This window comes from Myzus persicae, unplaced genomic scaffold (genome assembly GCF_001856785.1).
Source record: "Myzus persicae strain clone G006 unplaced genomic scaffold, MPER_G0061.0, whole genome shotgun sequence".
Lineage (NCBI taxonomy): Eukaryota > Metazoa > Arthropoda > Insecta > Hemiptera > Aphididae > Myzus > Myzus persicae.
The window spans coordinates 533,675-551,729 of record NW_019100468.1 but is presented as its reverse complement, the minus strand read 5'-3'; the positions used below and the strand labels follow the sequence as shown (position 1 = coordinate 551,729).

The following is an 18,055-nucleotide window of genomic DNA, read 5'->3' as shown; positions in this document are numbered from 1 at the left end:
TCATTTTATATTAAAAATTAAAATGTATAAGAAAACATTATTAACTTAGTTACTCCATTATACATTAATTTATATTGTAATTCATTGTAATATAAACAATAACTCTTCAGTCTTTAGTCATTGGAGAAATATTTTTTATCATTCAACATTAATTAAATTTTATCTGTAAATTCTGACCAATATTTTTCAAGCTCGTGGACATTTTGACGTTCAAAAACATTTTTTAAATATCTACTTCGTATTCACTTTTTTAACTTAATAATAATATCATGAAAAAAAAATATTCACGAAATTTAAAAATGTCAATTAATGAACCACGTAGTACTTATATAACAATATATTATTATACAAAACTAACTCAAAATCCACTTTGAATCATAATTCAATAACCGTGAAAAAAATGTTGATTAAAAAAATTTGTTTCGTGTTTAAATAAAAAAAGAAAGGAAAGTGCTAAAATGAATAGCCAATTTTTTATACAAACAAAAGTTATTAGATTTTCATTTATTTATAGATATAAAATAAAGTTTAAAATTGAATAAGTAACTTTAACTCATTTTTGTTTTTATTTTAGTATTCAGTTTAATTAAAAGTATACCTAATTAATACATTTGCAATATGTGCTTTTAGGTTTGGTAAAAATGTATTTTAATAAAAAATGCAGTATAAATTGTATGGAAGTACTAGTTTCCAGCGGTGTTTCTGTTGGCAGTAACATTTTTGTGTTTAGTGTCCCATACTTTTCAAATATTAAGGGAACATCAAATGAGTTTAAAAAAAAAATTGGAAATATATCGTAAATGAATCAAATGTAGTTCACAGTATAATATGTTCATTACAATTAGATAATAAAATAAAAACCATTTAATATGGATAGACACCTTGGCCACCATGCGTATACGTTCTCGTGAGCAATCGAATTATTTGCAATCTAAATTACAACTGCCGCAGCAGATGATAATAATAATATTTATTATACAGTTCGTGCAATTCCTTTTAAAAACATTTTCCACCATAATATCGATGCACAACAAAATGTCACGTTCGCGAGAGGCCTATTCGAATTTGAACTGCTGCAAGCTCTGTTTAAATACAATAATTAAACCCGAAACTTGCAACGTGAAACGTACGTACGATGGCGCTTTTAACTTAGACCCCGCCTACACCCTTCTCATTACTGAGCACCAGCAACCCAATGTTCTTGACACCCCTTGTCAGATTTCCGTTCAATAAGTTCTTCGAAAATTATAATAACACAGTCAATGGTAGTCAATGAAATATGATTGTATTTCTTTCCCACAATCTTGTAAGAGGATAGTGTCATCGCATGGGTTTCATAGCATCAGTTCATTATGCCAAGCAAAAAAACAAAATACGATATCAGTATTTATTTTTATAGGCAAATTTTAAACAATATAGATACCTACACAGTATTATTAAGTTTGATAATATTTTGAAACATGATTGTATCATTTTTTTTTTTAAACTATATCTAAGAATTTAGGAAGTTGTTTTTCGGGGTCAATAATATTGAACCCGGAGATTGTGAGTTTCGACATATTGTTTGTTTTTTTTATTTTCAACATCATTATTTACGCATTCATATACATTATACACATAATACATAGGTACATATATGATGTAATTTATATTAATACAAGAAATTATGCGCATTTTGTTCAAATCTTAAAATACATTCAATATGTGAATGTTTTGATACATAATACTATAATAGTATGTATTAAAGATGAACAATAACATCATGAAATCATACCTGTATAGTGGTACGCCAGAATCATCTTTGAACCAGAATACCATGTAAACTTTGTCTGCTGGATTTGGTGAGGACACGTCACAGGGAAATTTAACGGTTCTACCTTCCACAGCATCTACAGGAACGAGTGGCACAGTAACTGTAACATAAAATCAAAAAATAAACAATCAAAAAGCTTGACATTTTATTTTTAATTGGTATATTTTTTAATAAAAAAAAAAAGAACAGTACTCAGTTGGATACAGTATGATTTATATAGTACCTCACTAGTTTTTTATTGTGTAGTACTATAATAGTAGTATGATACGGTATAGTATAGAATAAGTTAATATTTATTTACTTATATTTAAAATGATAACAAGTGTTACAGCGACAGCAATAGTATTGCAATGAAAATTTTAAAATTTTTCCTGCACTGAAAACTTCTTTTGACATATTATTATTCAGATTCAAAATCGCCGTCCTTTTTTCACGCTTTGTTCGTAACAAAAGTTTCGTGGAGTTAAAAAAAAACATGTGCCCTTTAATGAGAATATCACATGAGGGACAGAAAACTTTTTTAATATTGTCATTTTGGACGTTGGAATAAACGTTTCGACAAGATACAAAGGAGGGGTGGTCATTAATAATTTGATATTGAAGAGTTTTCATTGTAAAAGGTCATCATTTTCTTTAGATAATAACTAATGTTATCGTCATTTAAATTAATCCAGTCAAATAAAAACACGGTATTCCAATTTTGTGACGACTAACATAATTCGACTGTGACAAATTTGATATGCAATTTTCCAAGGTTAGGTTAGTTAATAATTCTTTATACCTATAACGATTACGTTTCTATAATTCATCGAATATTCGGTTGTTAAGGTCAGTTATTTAATAGAATGTGTTGTTATGTATAAAAAAAAATTGTACCAACTCGTCATGAATTATAACGTCGAAGACTCTACTTACAATGGAAATGTCAAGACCTTATGTTATCTAATGTTATAAATCTGATAATTGGTTTTCCAATTTTAAACATATTATTCTGTTGTACAAGTTGATTAAACAATCACCAGCTTCAATTTATTTTCGGTATCATTTAATTTACATTGCGAACGCGTTTAACGCTACAGACGTTTACGCTTTTCATTAGTTTAAGTAAATTGATTATAACTTTTAAATGATTCACAGAATAAAAAAAAGAAAGAAACTACAATATACGTATATACGTGATGATGAAATTAAAACAATAGTATTAAAAACTTTAGCTACAGTAATGTAATTAAATTTTTAGAAGTTTATATCAAGATCACCTAGTCCATAGAAGTAATTTATTACACAACATACGAGTCAATTGAGTTTCAAAATAATTATGACCAATTTATTTGAGTACAGTTCACTAAATGTATGTGTAAAAAAGTTTTCGGACTTTGTATGCCACTTTCGAAATTATAAACATGAATTAATTTTCTTTCTTAAAAATATCGGACACAGTATACGATTAGTTAATGATAGCTATTATATGTAAAAATACCACCAAATAAATACATATACGGAACATAAATTTCACATTGTTATTGATAATATATAATTGCACGTTTAGTCATGTTTAGATAAATTCAACGCATTGATTGTAGGTTTTATTTTTAAAAGAAAAGTGTCTCGAGAGTTTCGTGTATATTACTTTTTCATAATTTAAGGAAATATTAATACATATTTAATCAAACAAACATTGTTGAAGCTCGAAATTTAAATAACTTTTTTTTCTATTGGCTTAATAAGTATTCTTTGTTGTCTGCTATTATAACCCTTGTGTTACCCTAACCTATAATTTGGGCCTTGATTACATTTTTTATCGTGTACATATATATATACATATTTTTATTCTGTTCTCGTTAGTGGAGTATCATTACAAAATCTCTTTGAAGCTAAAGTTTCGTGGAATCATAATTAGAGCACCAACTTTCAACAAAAATACGTGAAGAGTATTATACTGTCATTGGAGTGGGACTTTTTGGATATACCTCTAGACATTTTAGCTAATCATTTAGAAAAAAATGTTGATGATTAATTAAATAACTGCATAATATTATATAAGATTGCCATTTGTGTAAAATGTTTAGGTGGATTAATGCGTTGTAGTAGGTATGTCAAAATTACATTGAGTCAAGAAAAATAAGTAATGACAGCAATAATATTATTAAAATTTCAATTTTTCTTGTACCATAAAAAACTAGCCATACAATATTAATTAATTAGTTACCTATTGACAAATTCAACCATAATAATATTATTATATTCTTTATAACCTGACATAAAACTTTAATACATATTAATAATAATATAATGTTACCAAATTTTTGTTTTGACATGAAAACAAATATTGATCATGTGAATAATGATAATGTGTGATCATTCTGTTATGAATAGACTGTAAAAACTAATTCCAATATTAAAATTATTTTTGACAAAAGTTGTTCTTATTTTTAAATATTATTTTTTATGAAAATAGTGACATAAATAACAAAGAACATATTTAAAACTTTTTCAATTTCCCTGTTAAACTCTTCGAACATTTGGTTTATGCTTCAGAAACTGTCAATTTTGTATAGAAAACATCACACGGAAACAACTTGCCTTTGAGACTATTAAAATAGAGTTTTGATATTCTGCTTATTTCTATATATGCTTATATAATTTTTTTAGTATATCGTTGTATTGCTTGGAAACTAAATAATAAAAAATAAACTTAAGTACATAATTGTACAAAAAAAAAATAGTGAATCGTATTATTTTTAAAATTACCAATTAAGGATACAAATATTGTTTATAACACATAACTATTTACAGTGACGATAAATTATTTTTATATTTTTATTCATTGCATCTATTACAGTTATCTAATGTTATTTGAAATGCAATTAGATTACAATTAGAGAATAGTATATAAATATACAAAATATTACATACGATTTTAATACAGTATAAGTATATATTCGATTGTACATTAATAATTTTTGATAAATACATATTATATAATATAAAATATCTAGTGACAGAGGTTAGCCCGGGTTCAGTTCCTTGCAAATTATATAGTTAATATATAAACGTAAAATTTTATTTTGAGTATTTAATTCAAATTAGACATGCATTACATGGGATGGCATTCCTCAAAGTTTCTCAGCTGTAAGCTTTTAGATTACGGAGGTGGAAAATCACCCAGCATAATAGAAGTGAATCCACTTTGGTAAAAAACATACAATTTCTTGTTTTTTATATATAATTGAGCATTACTAATAAACGAGAATTATCTCAGAGTTGAGACCTTCACCAATGAATTCTTGCAAAAAAAAAAAAAAACTTGGTATGAAAATTCTGACGAAAACCTTGAAGCTACTACTAGTACAACTGGATGTCTTTTTCTAAATCCTATATGCTATTGTATCTATGGGAGAAAACGCACAACAAAAATAGTACATTATGTCAATATTTGGTTATAAATGCAGCATCTTCAAGAACAGCGACATCAAGCGGCTACTACGTCAAACGTATCGATAAAAGTAAAATAGGATAATGAAGATTATTATTCTAAATTATGAAACGTTTAAATAAAAATATAATTTCCCGATAACTAATAACTAATTAATACAAAATAAGGACCTCCATAAAGATGATAATGAATAAATAAGTTATCAGATAATTAAAAAAAATTGTTGGACGTTTAATATATTGGACCTTGTTGCATATTGTATATTTTAGTGTTAACAAATACATCTTATAATAGCTGTAGTCCAGATAAATATCATAATCTAGGTAGGTACATATCTACTTTTTTCAAAAAAAAAAAAGAATTTAAAAATCAAAGGTTTCAATTATAATATATTGTAATGTAAAAGTGGTCGAACAAAACGAAAACATAATGCTAAAAAGATAATATACTTTTAGCTCGAGCACAAATTAAATAATAATAATAAAAAAAATCATCATGGTAAAAATGTATAATATATAATGAACAGATATAGAACGAACAAAAATACCTTTTTTTTAACATTATATTACATTTTGCCTGTATAATAGAGAAATAATACCACCAAACTGGTGTTTTTCTGCTGACGAAAAAGTCGGAAAGAAATAACAATATTTTTTTTACTTCACATATTATACGTATACATTGACGTTGTCGTGGTGGTCTAAACGCGTAAATATTTACATACTCTACTCGTCGTTAAGGGACCTTTTTATGCGGGACTCTTGTTGTTTTCTATTTGCCGCCATGTCGCTATAATATTACACCGCCGATATTGCTGCATCAGGCGATTATTGTTGTTTTGCGAGACGGACAGTTTTTTAAAATAATGAAAACATCAAGCAACTGTGAATTAATACAATTATTAATGGTGGAAGGAAAATAACCATCGACGTGGCCGAAATGACTGCTGAGTTAATATTGTAGCGATGTAGCTACACGAGCACACTTTTTAGTAATAATTAATGTTGGGCCACTACGGGGCAAAAAATTGCATGTTTTTATTGTACTAGACTAATTTTATTGATTATTAGTTGTTTTTCCTTCATTTAGTTTGTCGGGTATTCAATGTTCTGACGAAGGAATATAATGATCGTCAAAATGTTAGTATTCTGACGGCAACGACCTTTTAAAAATCATGATCATAATGCACAACAATGCTACTAGGTGGTGCTTATGCGTATTGTTGAGTATTTATGTATACTTGTTTTGAAAATAGTGTATGATCAAACATCTATTTGTCGTTTTCCTGCCATGATATGTATAGTATATTTTAAATACTTAAAAATTCGTGTAACGCCTTTTCGAAACACATTTCAATAATATTTCATAACAAGTGTCCTTAGGCGCCTTTTAAACGCGAAACAAATTGCAACAACTCGACTGCAACTACCGCCGTGTACTATAAGCGCCCGCTTCGAATCACGCTACAATATTGTGCACGCCACATGCGGTTATAAGGGAAACGAGGACAAAAAGGCGTTTTACGCTCGCAAAAGCCATGAATAAAATTATTCGTGGACGACAGCACAGAAACACACACACATACACACGTCGAGTGAGAGAATAAGAGAGATAGGTAGAGAGAGTGCGTGGGGCGAGTTAAACGAAAACCACCAGACCGTCTAACAAACGAACATCGTCGTCATCATCATATTATTATTGTGGAAATACAATAATAAGACGTTTACGTATGATATTGTGACACTGCAGATGTGCACGCACGAATTTTGGGTTTTCTGTACGACGCGGCGAGCAAACCGCGTCATGATAATATTATTTAAGCATCGCATAATTTTCTACCCGCCGAGGATATAATAGCATAACGTTATGCGTGATCTACAAAGCAGACGACATTTTGTTTGTTTACTCTACGAGTTGTATTATAATAAAATGGCTGTACAAATAAAATACCTACAGACATTGAACTCGCCCCTATTTCGTTATACGACGTACTATACTCGAACTTCATCGATTGTGAAAACACGAAATCTTTTTGCTATGATGAGTTGTACCTACCAATAAAATCGTTAAACGTACTTCTGGTTCTAATGATTGGCTATTGCAGGAACAAATTCAAAATAGGTATGTGTTCATACCATACAAACTAAAAATGTTACAATGTTCCGTCGGTTTCGCGACTATGGCGGGTTGGACACAATGTATTCAACTCGTGATTCATTTGTGTGGTTAAATAACCGACAAGTCAATAAATTAATTTCGTAACTTTAAAATCATTCAAAATAATTTGTAACAACTAAATTCATTTCGTGCCGATCTTAGTTAAATAGGTAAACCCTTGCTACGTACTATGCGAAATCATTTTTTATTTCATTTACTGTATCAACCTGCCCATTTGGGATACCAATGAGAAATTACCCAATGGAAACTGTATGTGTGCATATTGTGTTGTCATAAATGACATTGGAAACCATTCCATCGAATTTTAAGAATGGATTGGACGGAGTGCAGAAATTGGGGTTTTTTTATACAACGATAACCTTGTTAAATTATAGTATGTAGTTCATAATTTAAGAATTTTTACACTACGAAATAAACATCAAAAAACAATTCACTGTATATCTTGAAAAATGGTCAATATTTTATTAAATATGTTACATTGCATACTTTTGAACCCAATTTCTTTGATTTAAGATCATTGTATAATACTTCAAAAATTACAACGTTTAATCCAATATATACAGGTTTAGAGGTAAATTATATCGATATTAGGAGAAAAGTAAATTATATCAATAGTTTAATATAATTATTATTTATTAAAATATGTAGGTAATTTTATAGTAATTACTAATTTTCACGATTAGGTAATTACATTTTTTAGGAGCTTAGAACATTGACCTTGTTCTAGAACAATTGAGATGGCTACCGAATGGAATACATTTTGTTGTAACTTGTAATGAAATTGTAAAATCTGTTTACAAATCGGATATACTTATATATGCAGTTCCCTAAGACCCTAACTAATTGTAGTTATTAGTAATTAGAGAATTATTCAATAATAGCTTAGTATTGAGACCAAATCAAAAAATTAGGATGGTAAAATTAAATCATTTTCTACCCATTCAAAAAAAAAAAATGAACTAACATTAATAGAATATAATTTCATAAATAAGTTAATACAATTATATTGATTGAGTTTGGAGGGTTTAATCTTGTGGATTTGTATTTAGACACAAAATACAAACTAGGACATTAAACGACATTTTTCGTGTCGATTTTTAACAAACTGCAGTTAACACAGCAGCAGAAAGATTTCCAATGATCGTAGTAAAGCTTAATAAAATGTGTCAGCTCATAACAACTTCTACTCCAAAGCCAAACGTATTACAAGTAAAGTTGTTGACATTAGTCTACACTTATAGTATTTCTGACAGAGTTCACAGCAGATGGATTAAAAGGTCTTATAATTTAAAAATATTAACTTTTTGTTTATTATATAAATTGTTTTGACTGGGTTATTTTTTCATCTAATCTGTTTAACTATATAAAACTCCAAGTCAATAAATCATGAACGTTGTTTTTATGACGTATGCATTGTTCTAGTTAGTTGTGTGCGTGTGAAACACTTATACATATTATACAATAATGTAGAACACAAGTATATATTATGTAAACTAATGTTTAAACTAATCAATATAACATTTTAGAAATAAATACTTTCAAATAATGTATGAACATTATTCGGGTTCATAATAATAAAGCAATAATTGAACATATCAACGATTTTTATATTAAGGTTAGATTAATTAAGAAATTGACAGTTATTAATAACATATTTTTTCAAATTTTAAAATGTTGAGTGCATATTTTTAAGTAATATTAACTATATTAATGATGGACAAGAAATAGCTAGGATATCACTTTTGAAAAACACTCAATATGTTACACTTTATATCAACTTTTTCATGTCTCCTATAATGTAAACCTGACCTATGTGTTACTTAAAAAATAAATGTCTATGTTCGAAAACAAAAAGTTTTTTAAAAGCAAAAATATGTTATTATTTTGCATAAAACTTTCCTTGTCAGGTTATGTAACGTAACCTCTGTAAATGTTCAATAATTCATAATAATTTCTGAGCCAGTATAACAAGTACACGAGGACCAAGAAGGATTAAATGAGGTTTAGAATATCACTGAATAAATATTTAAGAAAAAAAAAACAGTCATCAATATATCTTTCACTATTTTTTTTACTTTTATCCCTCTGTTGCTATAACTCATAATTTTAAAATACCGTGACCACTTTATTAAGTAGCACATGTGTAACGATTTAGTGAATTCACTGAAACTGTTGTGTTGGGAAAGAATACTATGACTATGTTAAGTGTTAAAAAGTGATCAACGTTTAAAACGACTATGTGTGACGACTCAACGTAGATTACTCGTTATTCGAATGTATAATTTTCATTTCGATTGCTCATTAATGTATGTCCTACACAAACACTCAAAATATAGTACAACGATGATAAATGAAGAGCTTTAAAACAAATTTTGTTAAACATTTTTTTCAAAAATCAAATACTTTTTTTACTACGTATTCAGATTTTAAATATTAATTCCGATCTAATAGAAACGTATCAGTATGTAACCCAACCGCATTTTTTTTTTAAACAGAACAGTATAATAAAAGTGTAATTGTTAAAAAATAAAATAAAAAAATTACCTTACCTACGGTAAATTTAATCCCATTACGTCTGAAGCTTTAAAAAAAACATTAAAACATACTTTTTAAAACTACTCTTGTAACTAAAAAATGCTTAATATTTTATTGCAAGGTTAGTTTTTGACTCAGATTTGACAACGAAAACAGAAGTATCTGAGTATAAAGTGGTATTATTCCTTGCTACGAATCTACTTATCTATTTTGCCTCATTAATTTGTCAATATAATTTCCAAAATAAACATAATAAAAACATTTTATAACAGAGATGACTGTCGTTTTTGTATACAATTTGCTTATTATATTGATATAAAAAACGTTTGTCCATTTCTGTATGACTTAAAGACTTTGGGGGTTAAATAAAAATATTAAACAGTTTAAAAGACTCTGATATATTAGGTATGTTTATCGACTGTATGTTAGAAGAAAAAAACTTTTGTGAAACAAAAATTATTACAAATTCGTATACAATAGTGTACAAATTACTAAATGTTAATTCTACTGCACGAAAAAATAAATAACACCCACTCTCGTGGTTCAAAGAAAAATAATATTTCATATTTTGATACATATATATTTAATTATTTTTATAATCAGTAAGAATATACAATTCCATTTATACATCTATGTTCTAAATCTTAATAGTTAATTTATATTTCAACTTCAAACGTTCAATTTTGTAAGCAGCATGTGTTATCCTCAACGTTAAATCAATAACGTAACTTGAAACCTCGACGAAATATGTACGAGTATTGGGTCGAGTTCTGTAGAAGAAATAAGTATTTTTCAATCAGAGACTATGGAATAATAATAACTTTTCGAAATAGTCTTCACTTCTCAAAACACTATGCAGGTACACCGTTCCCCGGGTACCCTGCTTTCATTGTAGGTAACTATCTAATCTCACGCCTAGTCGATTTATACTTTATTATTTATTAACAAAACACTATTATTTCTGCATATATGGCATACACGAGTATCTTATTTCTGGTTCGGAGCTAAGTTTCAATTTATTCGAAAAGAAATACAAAATAAAAATAAATGAAAAGTACTTATTTTATCTGAGTTTTATTGTAACTGTTCCGACTATTAATTTACCAGTGCAAGCTATCTTACGGATGACAGGCTGTGGAGTGTATAATTCCGGTCTGACGGTACATGGAAAATGAAAATATATAATTATAATAACATAAACATAATATCTGTATAGTATGTAAAACAGCCTCGTTTCGAGTACCTATACATTCGATACAGCAAAGATAATTTACAAAGAGATCTATGAAAAAAAAAACACAACCGCGACGGAAGAGGGATAAAACTCATTCAAGTGTATGAACATAGGGGTTGTTACAGAAATATATGGAAGAATAATTCTAAATATTTCAGATTCAAACGATCTTGAAATGCATTTTTGAATAGTAAATAATAAAAATATCAATTTTTTGTTTTATTACAGTTCTATTTAGAATTACATTAACATGTTCTAAATTATGATCAGGAAGAGCGTTGTATTAATTTTAAAATTAAGTAAATCATTGCTTTTCTTCAATTATTTATGTGTGACCATTATTTGTGTAATTCTACTAAGATTTCGTGTGACAACTTTTTAGATCCAATATGTTACACAGAAATTATATCTTCAAACACTGAGTTATAAACATGTCAATTATTGACTTTAATTAAAGTTAACAGTTGTCAGCATGAATATACACTGATTATATATTTAAGACAACAAAGGTTGCAACTTTTACTTTTGTTACCAACTATAAAGAAATACTAATTCAAAATAGTTGTATATATTTTGATTTTACACTACTCGTATCTATCTATTTAAATATTAAAATCTACTACCGCCATCCGATATTTAAAATGCTTATATACTTAATTTGTGATTTTATACTGAAAAATTAAATTCCAAAAAAATTAACAAACGTATACTTGTATACTAAAATGTCTAGGGATTTGAGTGTTTGCTGTTATTATTATATAACTATTATTATAACTCTATTAAATTATACTTATAACTCACCAAAAAAAATTCAAAACCCATATGTTATGGACAAGTAAGTCCATAAAAATATTTGATATGTGAACACACATTTGAATACTTTATTATTTAAGAATATTAATTATATTAAATACATTTCAAACATTTTTTTATAAAGTAATTATATTTTCAATCACGTGATAATAGTGATAAAGTATCTTTTAACACAGTGCAACCAACATACTGCATTGCCAAGGTAACAACCATGATTCAAGATAATATTATACTGGTTAGACGACGAGTAGAGATAATTTTAGACCTGTATTTTATTTTTATTAATTAGCCAGTGGCAACATAGGTCATTGGGTCGTTTTTTAGTTGGGTTTTTAACTGTGGGGTAAGGATGCGGTTTGTTTGGAACACGTGTATGTGCGGCACGGATTTGCCGCTAAGAACCCGGGTGGTCACCCATCTCGGAACTAGTAGTACTGACCGGTGCTGACAAGCAGAGCGCATTAATTGTGACTGAAGCCAGACACCACGCCACACCAAACCACGGACCTGTATTTTATGTTTGGTTAAAACCACCAAAATTACTGTGTTAAAAACATGTGTACCTAGATTACGTTTAACGGAGTTTAAGACAAAGTAGATGCACTGGAATTGCTTAATTTATCACGGGTAATGCAGTGCAAGATCAGCGAATTTTAAATATTTCAATGTTAAGTGAGTAAAAATAATATATCGCATAAGTTTTTTCAATTGGTTTTTTAGTTAAAATTAAATTCTTTTTTTTCCATCACCCATATTATATTTTTATAACATATACATATAATACAAGTGTCAATGAAACGAAATAATTTTATCCATAAAAAAAAATAGTTATATGAACAAAATTAACTCTGAGTGGATGTCACTGAGCGTTATATTGCGCTGGTCGATACGCTAATGATGTTCAAATGGTGGATGATTGTTTCACATGAGCATATAAGCCTTATGGACTGTACGACAATCACGGGTGAGTGCGCTTTTTTCTTTCCGATTTAACACAAATCGCACTTTTCCCCTATCACCTACCCCCACCACAAAAAATAACTACAACTATACACCTATTGTCCCGTCAGCCTGGAAAAAAAAACTGTATAATATGTATTTATAAAAAATCTAAACAAAAATCTCTCATTTAAAAACTGACGTTCGCGAAAAGATTAAAAATCCACCGTTATTTTTCATTTCTGACCGGCTTTTGATATTCATTGTTTACCCTCCTCCGCTTATCTTTTTTCACTGTCTGCTGTACTAACATTTGCAAATTAAGTTTTCCATCATCCACCGTTGCTCACGTTTTATTATTTTATATATTTTTTATTTTTTTATTTTCATTCGTTTATTTTTCAATCCGGGCGCAGAAGAAAATTATCCAATGATGCACGATGAACTAATGTTTCCGGTTTTATTTGTTCCGGTTTCCGTCAGAGTAAACGGCGACGAGCAAACAAATGTTAATAATTATTATTCACAACTCTTGCAGGAGTTCCGTGTTTGTTTGACTACTTTGAACAGCAGATGAAAAAAAGTGCAGTTCCCATCCGACTGAGAGCTGAACGACTGCGACAACAATTTTTCAACTGAGTACAGGAACGTGCTAAAATTCATATTCAAAGAAATCCTGGTTATGCGTTTACCTTTTAGCTGCGTAAAGAATTTTTTGAAAGGATTTTCTATTATATTCTTTGTTGGCTGCAATTATTGAAGATGCCTACTGAACCACAATGTATGGAATACTATATATTGTATAACATACAAACATAATTATAAATAACTAGTTTCTACGGTGTATAATGATAATTATTATTAAACCACTTCTTTAAAAAGTGAATATCCGTGTAACGGAATATTGAGACACGGGGTTATAAATTCCGGCTACCATACATTTTGTGAATGTATATTTTAATACATTTGAACCATTAAATTAAATTCTAAAATAGCGGGCTTTTAGTCTAAATGATACTGATGGTACCTATACTTATACATGCAAATAAATGATAACCTAGACATACATAGACTGATTTCTTGATGTTATTTCAAAAGAAAAAATATCCAGAATTACTATACAACAATCTACTGAGATGAAAATTAATGTAATGTTTAGTAATATAAAAATGAGAATTGTATTTTTAAAATCATCAATTTTTTACTCGAAATTAAGTGTTGTAAAAACAACGTAAAAAATACAGTATTTACATTTTACGTACATAATATACATGAGATATATTATGTGTTATATTTCTATAAATAATTAATAAAAATATCGTTGGAGTGATGAATAGAATTAACAGAAGAATCTAATTATTGTATGACTCAGTACGCAATGTTTTCAATGATTTCGCTAGTATATATTTCTAAAAGAATTCTAATTATTAGAAAGTATGGTATTTTTTTTACGAATTTTCACGGCTTTCTTTACTGCGCGTGTAAACATTATTTTTTTAGTACACTAATGAGTTATGTATGACTGTCAAGTTTCACGAGTCAGTCTGCGTAAGTATATATATACATAGTACATATATATTATATACACACACACTCACCGGTAAGTGCGTTTTCGGGGCACAGTTGTACACGTACAAAACAATGTTATGTTCATTTGTGCACCAATGTATTTACCATCAAACTTTTCAGACTTCGGGTCAGTTCCCATTTAATTAAATTTACGGAAACCTTCAGCTGCGTATCTGTTCAAAAACCAATTAACGGTTTCTATTTACTTGGATGGGACCGAGTCTTTAATATTGGCAAAACGTTTATGCCCTAGTCGATCGTATAATCGACGACGATTTTCATTCCGAAATGATCCAAAGAAATAAAGGATAATTGATGGTTAAGTACGCAAGTACAACATTTACAAAATGTATACTTTTTTTGTTATTTGTAATAATATTACTTACATTAACATAAAAATTAGTATTCCATTTCTAATTCTATGTAAAAACTATTAAAATAACAATTATTCAGACTAATTTATAATCATATTGTAGGTATAAAAATAATATGCTTTCCAATTAGACACTATCGCTTATCTAAGTTGCATATTCAGAGATAATTAATGATTTACATAGCTGTTATAGTTTTGACAAAAATATAAATAATGTTTGTCAAGAAATATGTAGTTTCCAACAACCAAATGCTTTTAGCTGATACTTGTCACATTTTAGGTTTTATTACAATCATTTTTTTATGATCTTCGTTAATGGTCTCTAAAAAATGCAACTATAAAAAAAAGTTGAGCCTTCACCCTTCAGTCTTAAAAACGAGCACGGCGTTATATGGATGTGCGGTGGAAAAATGATGCCATTAAAAACCGTCCAGCGTATGGAAATCCCTCAGAGACCATAAGAGGTAACGTGAAAAAAGAGTTACGATCACGGTGAAAAGAACTTGCCTTTCGAAGTTTTATACCAGAAATTATAGAACTGATGTTATTCAGAAGAAATTTAGGGGGCCTATAAGATAAATTTTAGTTGAAAGCAGTATTTAATATTATAAAAAATATATTATAAAATTTCACAAAAATCATTGTTGTTTTGAATTTGTCGACAAAACTATTGTAATTATGATTTAATACAACAGTCGAGTATAAAAAAAGTGTATAATAAATTACGTGATAAGCATTAAGAAAAAAGAAAGTTTTGTATTTTTTGAGATAGCAACTTACATATTGTACTAGTAAATCATACAATAGAATGGAAAGATGAGAGTTTTTGTTTGTTTTATTTAATATATTAAAGTACCAAGTTACAACGAAATAAAGGTGTTTTGAAAAGTTTTATAAAAGTAGACGATCATTGTTAACGACTGACATGTCGTGGAGAGAATGAAAATTGGTTTATGAGTATTTTATGATGACGTAATAATAGGCAGATAATGGAATATATTGTTAAAATGAAATAAATCCAATCATAATGTTTTGTATTAAAAAAGTTAAAAAATATATTTAAGTAGAATTTTTTTGAATAAGATAGGTTTCTTTCTAATATTAGATAATGTACAACGAATAATATTACATTTATTTTCTTAAGTCTTTCATTAATTAAGAAAAATGGAAATGTTTTCAGAGAAGCGTCTTTGATTTTATTTTATTTTTTAAGTTGAAAATGAACCATCATATAATATTATATTTGAGTTTGTACGAAAGTAATATAAACATTTAACTTTTTTCTAAACTTGATATAATATATTTTCAGAATATTTTAGCTCTTAGTTGGTATTTATAATGTACATTTGATATTTTATTTTAATTCCTTTTCACTTATGTTGATATAATTTTTTTTTACAAGTTAAACAATTTTTCAATTTTCCTCGTACGTTTCATCACAGTCATTAAAAAATATCATAAGTACATTTAAAATTCAAATTTCGACACGATTCATCCAAATTATTTTTACATCTTATTTTTAATTTAAGTACCTGGATGGTTTGAAAATTGAATTCAAGAATCCTTATAATATTTTCTTACTGTAATTATTAAAAATAATGTTTAGCATAATAACATATTAATTATCTACTTAGTGGGGCCTACTATTTAGCAGATTGACTTTCCTGGACATCATTAGGATCTGTTTGGCATATGGACATTTCTTAACTAAACCATACTATTTTTGGTACAGTGATACACTATGATGTTTTCTATTTGAAAAGAAACTTTGCTTTTTTTTTTGCCATAAGTTATATTTTTGATTTAAGACCTATACAGTACACAACAAGGTAATCGGAGGGTCATAATGAATACAATAATAGCAAATTGTTAGTATCATTAATCTCTATATTTTTTAATAATGATAACAATATTATAATAATATGACGTTTTTAATTTGTTAACCGGCGTGTTGTATATGCAATTTCAGTACACCGGTGTCTACGTGTCGGTCGTAATTTAGTTTTAAATAACAATAACGATTTATGACGTAAAATTCAGAGATTACAAACTAAGTTTTCATATTTGATCCACTATCGGTAACGTTATTATATTATTAGAAAGTCAATTCTGATGTTAAATTAATATTTTTTTTAAAAAATTGCCCAAGAAATTCCTATTCCTAATACTATTACTTTATAATGTCATATTTTTTGTATTTTTCAAGATAATAATGGTAGGGGGGATGTGCTGATATGAATATAAATCAGTTTTTTAAATGTTTAAAGCTTATATTTTTATGCAATTCGTCAATATCATGAAAATTTGTGAGTTATTTTGTAGGTAGTTAAAAATGCACATTTTTTTTTAAATTTAAACACCTTATGCTTTTTAATTTAATTCAAGGTTTCTCATAATTCGATTATAGTATAGAATAGATACTAAAAATATTGAAACTAAATTAGCATGATTTTGATTGCATCATTTTATTGAAATTTAAAGTTCTAGATTTTGCAAAATTGGATATTAAACTGTAAGTAACTAATTTTCTTCCGACAGTTTTAGTTGTAATTAAAAAATATAAATCGTAATGACTTGAAACTTTTTGAGTTTAAGTATACTATGATTAGAAACACAAAAACATTTTCAAAATATTTAAACTAAATTCAAGCGTTTCACGGTACGTGTAAGTTAAGAACAATATTATAATTCACGATATTATAATATTATAATAACTAATTATGTGGTATGGCTTTGTTAAATATAAATTCAACATACCACGATAATTATAGAAAAATAAATTACAGGTGTAAAACGAATAAATTATAAAATATCTTTAGAAATAGTAGCTGACATTCCTTCCATGTTAAAAATGAGTCATTTTTTAAATGCAATGATTTATCATTGTATTCAAAATATTTAACTCATCTACTAAAATGACCTACTCAATAATGAACATTCCAAAAATTATCGATTACAGCAGTGTGACTTTCCCAATTATTTTTTTGTTTAGACTTTAATTCTTATATGTTAATCGATATTAATATTTTCTGCGATTGTACATTTTTAACAGTTTGTTTTCGTGTTAAAATAGATTCAAAATACTCTAATTTCGCAATAAATAAATTCATCTTAGGATTTCACTGTTCCGATTCTCCGATCATATTCCCTGGCCAATTCAGCTGG

General features: G+C 27.8%; 1 protein-coding gene across 1 annotated transcript in view; it reads right to left on the bottom strand.

Moving 5' to 3' along the window:
- Positions 1-18,055, bottom strand: part of LOC111043062 (hemicentin-1-like) — a 327,805-nt gene that overhangs the window by 206,662 nt on the left and 103,088 nt on the right. The window contains exon 2 of the mRNA XM_022327891.1: positions 1,775-1,913. Within this exon, the coding sequence (XP_022183583.1) occupies positions 1,775-1,913 (139 nt within the window). The remainder of the gene's footprint in view (positions 1-1,774; positions 1,914-18,055) is intronic.